The sequence below is a fragment of the Anopheles stephensi genome, chromosome 3, assembly GCF_013141755.1.
Source record: "Anopheles stephensi strain Indian chromosome 3, UCI_ANSTEP_V1.0, whole genome shotgun sequence".
Lineage (NCBI taxonomy): Eukaryota > Metazoa > Arthropoda > Insecta > Diptera > Culicidae > Anopheles > Anopheles stephensi.
The window spans coordinates 7,812,253-7,816,937 of record NC_050203.1 but is presented as its reverse complement, the minus strand read 5'-3'; the positions used below and the strand labels follow the sequence as shown (position 1 = coordinate 7,816,937).

Below are 4,685 nucleotides of genomic sequence, written 5' to 3'. Positions count from 1 at the left end.
CTGCTTGTTCTTCCCGTTTTTTGCATTTCGTCTTCGGACGAACAATACTGAAAGAAAATCCTTACGGACAGGCGGAAGCTGTTCGTAATTTGTAATCCAGTTTGTTTTTTATTAAGTAGTGTACATTTACTGTTTAAATTGATTTTAACACGCTAACCTAGAGACATTTAGGGCTGTTTACGGGTTTGTTTAAAAAAATAAATACTACACTTATGTTCATCAACTATGTACAATTATCGTTCTCGATCGCGTGCCCGCTTGCCAGCCTTGATTTGCTTTTGAGTTTTAGTTTTGACCACATCGGTTCGTGCTTATCGTCGAGCGTCTTTTCGTGCTCCAGATAGTAATAGTGCATGATAACAAAGCGACTATCGGCGGGGAGACGTTCCACCACGCTGACAAGCCACCAGGCTCGAGATAAAGGGCTCGTAAAATCAGTTCGAAATTTAACGCATTACTCGGTCGGCCATTGCTCTGTTGTTTCCATCCGACCGGGACCTTCGTGCGGACGTACAAGTGATGTTCAGTTTTGATTAATTTTGTAACGATTATTTTTAAACTCCTTTCGGAAAAAATGGGAGCTCACTAGCTACTGCCAAACACTGGATGGAGAGCAGGGAGTACATGATTGATTTACTGTGAATTTAGAACTGCTAATATTATGATCAACAAACAACCATTAATCCTGAATAAGATAATCATATGACGTATCCCAAAATCGTGTCACTACTGCACGCTTTACGCTAGTAAAGTTTATCAACCTGTACGTTTGCTGTAAGCATTTTAATTTTGCTGTTTTTCTCTTTTGTTTGGTGATACAGTGGACCTAATCGCAACGCTTCCAGTATCGATCACATCGGGGTAATGGCTACGTCTAATATCTATCGCTCATTTAAGGACGACTCAGCTACTTTCAAATCTCTCTGTCTCGTTGCCAGAGCACAACAGCACAACCGCGTTTGCTTGCGTTTAAGATTGATCTGCGTCCTGCAGTCTTTGTGTTCTCGAAATATTCCCATAAAACACCGCGGGCGGTCATAGCAAATAAAACATACTGGGCAATGCAAATAACTGATTCAACGACTAAAAACAGATAAAAACAATTAATTTAGCTACAACTGGTACGAAGCGAACGCATGTTGCCTGCAGCGGGGATTGCACTTACAGGTCTCAGAAACACAAATACATACACACACGCAATTCTCTAAATCTTTGGCCGTATGGATCGAATGTGTCGATGGGGGTAAAACGATGGAAAACAATCAGAATAAGAAAGTGTGATACAAAACAGTAGAAATAAACCTTCACGAAAAAACCAACCGACCAGCCAACCAACTAACCAGCACACTCTCCGGCAACATTGGTCCTTCGCCCACCGGTTTCGATTAGCCATTGTCGCACGTGTGGCCCTCGCAGTTGCCCCAGAACAGGCAGTTCCCGACGCCACTGTTGCAGACCAGAAACACGGCCATCAGGAACACCAGGCTGCAGATGGTGCACGGTTTACGCTCGAGGAAGAAACCGATCAGATAGAGCACGATAAACATCACGTGCGTTTGCATCAGGGCCGGATTCGTCGGTTTGGGAATCAGCAGCACCGGGATGAGACATTGCAGACAGTACATGGCTCCGGCCAAACGTTCCGCGAACGTCCGATTTCGCTGGCAGCCCTTGGCTGGCCAAACAATGCAACGGATGATGAATGTTGATGTGTTTCACTGCTGCCCGTGTAGTGACAGTGCCACTGCGGTGCTTTCACTGTCCCCGTCGCCAATGGTACGTGTAGGTGGTACGGTCGCTTGCTGATGCTTATCGCCCGACCAATGGTGTGTTGATGCACCCACTCAACTTATCTCCGACGTGGGCCTATTCCACGCCTGCCCGGGAACAGTATCAGCATCGAAAGTTTATTTTCAATACACTTGGCAACTTTGGATTTTTGGAGATGATCTTATTTACACTCTTCCTTTTTTGCGTTTGCCTTTGTGTGTGTTTTTTTTTTGTTGAAGAATTTTGTGACAGCTGAGTAAGGTGTATAGAGTAGAGGTAGTGCAGTTGTAATGGCGCTTTGAATTTCGGTGTCTAATCATCTTGAGGTCGTTTTATGCGCAATAGCGGAAATAAAAAGGTGGAATTTGTAGGAAGAAAATAAGTAATATAATGTGGTTTATTGATTGAACAGAATTTCCAGAACAGCCCTTCACTGATGAGATAAAAATGAGATCATTTTAATGAAGACTTCAAATTCAAACGAACACAAAATCACTTGTTTGAGGATGGTATACACCTTTGAAGCAAAATCACGTGTAAAACTTTTCGTTTTTTATCGAAAACATGAAGGACAGTACACATGTTAATTCAAAAAAACCAACAATAAATTCAGATCGGCCCGAAAATTGTGTGAGCCGACCATGGTGTGTTTCGCTTCATTCGTACCGCTGTAATCAGCCGCTGTAACAATTTCCATTCCACAGCCGCTGTACAATGTAAACTGTCAGTTGGTTTGGTTTGTTTATGTATTTTGGCGCGTTTTTACATCTGCTAAACAATTCGTTCTCGTCCACCGGTCGTGACGCATTTGGTGCTTGTTTTTAATTGATTACTTAATAAAAATGCCTGAACTGGAAGATTCTACGACGAAAACAAAAGCTGAATTCGATCCCAACATACTGCAGGACCTGTTGCCGCTATACTACAAACGTTTGTTTCCCCACAAACAGTTTTACCGCTGGATGTCGTACGGACGCTGTAAGTTTCCCCTCTATTCCCTGGAGAGTTTGTTACGCCAGCATGCACAGGTGTGATTCATTCATTAATTTCGTACCGGTTTTCCCACCATAGCTGAATCGTCCGTGTTTTCGAATCGAGAATTTTCCTTCACCTTGCAGAACGATGTGTACATACGCTTCCAATCGTTTGAAACGCAGCAGGAGCTTGAGCGTGAAATATGTTCGAAGGTTCCGGTTAAAATCGATATCGGAGCGGTGTACAACATACGCCCGAAGGACCACCGTGGCAGCGTTTCTATGCAACCCGTCCAAAGGGAGCTGGTGTTCGATATCGATATGACCGACTACGACGACATACGAACGTGCTGCAACGAGGCGAACGTTTGCCAGCTGTGCTGGAAGTTTATGTCGATCGCGTGCCGGGTGCTGGACGAAGCGCTGCGGGAAGATTTCGGGTTCGAGCATCTGCTGTGGGTTTTCAGTGGTCGGCGTGGTATCCATTGCTGGGTGTCGGATAAGTCGGCCCGTCACCTCGATACGGCGGCACGATCCGCAATCGCACAGTACTTGAACGTGTTGATATCCGGCGGGGAAGGCACGACCTCACGGGTCATCATACACGACGAGATGCATCACAGTGTGAAGCGTGCGTATCGTATCGTTGCACCACTCTTCGAAGAGATCTGTCTGGTGGATCAAAACATTTTCGGCACCCCCGAAGGTGTGAAAAAGCTGCTGGCCCAGGTTCAGGATCAAACGATGCGGGCGGAGCTGGAAAAGCGGTTTAAAGCGGGCCCGAGCGATTCGAAGAACGTCTGGCAGGAGTTTGTGGCGTACTTCGAAGAGCTACGCACGTCGGGCAACATCAACAGGTACCGGCGGTACAAGTTCATCGTGGAGGAAGTAACTCTAGCGTTCACCTATCCCCGGCTCGACATAAACGTTACGAAGGGCTTTAACCATCTGCTGAAGTCGCCCTTCTGCGTGCATCCGAAAACGGGCAAGGTGTGCATTCCCTTCAACCCAAACATCGCCTCCAAGTTTGACCCGACCGATGTGCCTACCATAACGTGAGTATTACGTTACATCGTTGCTCCTCACAGTCGCACCACTTACAAAACAGATTTCCATTGTTACTTTTGTTTTTCCAACAGCGATCTGTTGAAGGAGGTGAACGCTTTCGACGAAAAGAATACGGTCGAAGGGGAGGAGAATCGTTCGAAGATTAAAGACTACAAGAAAACGAGCATGTTCAAAGGGACGGTCATATTCGAAGAGTTTCTTCGCAAGCTGGAGCAAACGTTCAAAGGCAAGGCGGCAGCTCTTAGCGACATGAAAATGGAGTTCTAAGCAACGCGCATTGCATTTCTGGTCTGGGGAAATAAAGGCTATGTTAAGCGATACCGTACTTCCGCCGTAGTTCTTTGTCCTGCATGTCGTAATGCGGTGCAATTACTTGTTTGTTTGTCCGAACAGATTATGTAAAGTTGAGCCCGCCTAACAACAGCCAGGCGGTAGGCGCAGGCTGCATGAATGAATTTCCTTTTATGGAACTGGTCGGTGCCTTCTAATGGTCGGTTTCTAGACAAAACAAAAAAACTTTCGAATCGCTATCCGCTGCTGTGCACGCGGTTAGATGACCAATTATATCCTTTCCACAGTGCGCCACCAGTAAGCTTCATGATATAAGGTTTAAACAAATCCGCTTCTCGTCGTTCATAACGTAAAACGGATGTAACGATGGCGCGCACCATATGGACGACACGACAGCGGCAGATAAAGACGGCTTCGGAACCAAACGGACGACTCGATGATAGCCGCTGCTGGACACTCCAAGCAACGTAACGTGTTTTTGTTGTTTCCACGCTATTCTTGCACATTTTCGCAGCGTGTACGATATAACCCAGTGGCCCTTAAGCGTTTGTTAGCTATCCACTCCTCTGGCCCTTCCGCTCC

General features: G+C 46.0%; 2 protein-coding genes across 2 annotated transcripts; one reads left to right on the top strand and one right to left on the bottom strand.

Moving 5' to 3' along the window:
- Positions 1–81: 81 nt before the first annotated feature.
- On the bottom strand, positions 82–2,034 carry LOC118510492 (bladder cancer-associated protein). The gene has a single exon (XM_036052384.1). The coding sequence runs from the start codon at positions 1,623–1,625 to the stop codon at positions 1,386–1,388; it is 240 nt and encodes a 79-aa protein (XP_035908277.1). The 5' UTR covers positions 1,626–2,034; the 3' UTR covers positions 82–1,385.
- Positions 2,035–2,501: 467 nt separating this feature from the next.
- On the top strand, positions 2,502–4,137 carry LOC118510491 (DNA primase small subunit). The gene is made up of 3 exons (XM_036052383.1): positions 2,502–2,748; positions 2,842–3,799; positions 3,884–4,137. The coding sequence occupies exons 1-3, from the start codon at positions 2,613–2,615 to the stop codon at positions 4,077–4,079; spliced, it is 1,290 nt and encodes a 429-aa protein (XP_035908276.1). The 5' UTR covers positions 2,502–2,612; the 3' UTR covers positions 4,080–4,137.
- Positions 4,138–4,685: the final 548 nt, after the last annotated feature.

Bases quoted from the DNA above. Each gene is read 5' to 3' on its own strand.
- LOC118510491 (XM_036052383.1), top strand. From the start codon at position 2,613: ATGCCTGAACTGGAAGATTCTACGACGAAAACAAAAGCTGAATTCGAT. The intron at 2,749-2,841 runs GTAAGTTTCCCC...TTCCCACCATAG, and splicing joins CTGGATGTCGTACGGACGCT to CTGAATCGTCCGTGTTTTCG. The intron at 3,800-3,883 runs GTGAGTATTACG...TTTTTCCAACAG, and splicing joins ACCGATGTGCCTACCATAAC to CGATCTGTTGAAGGAGGTGA.
- LOC118510492 (XM_036052384.1), bottom strand. From the start codon at position 1,625: ATGTACTGTCTGCAATGTCTCATCCCGGTGCTGCTGATTCCCAAACCG.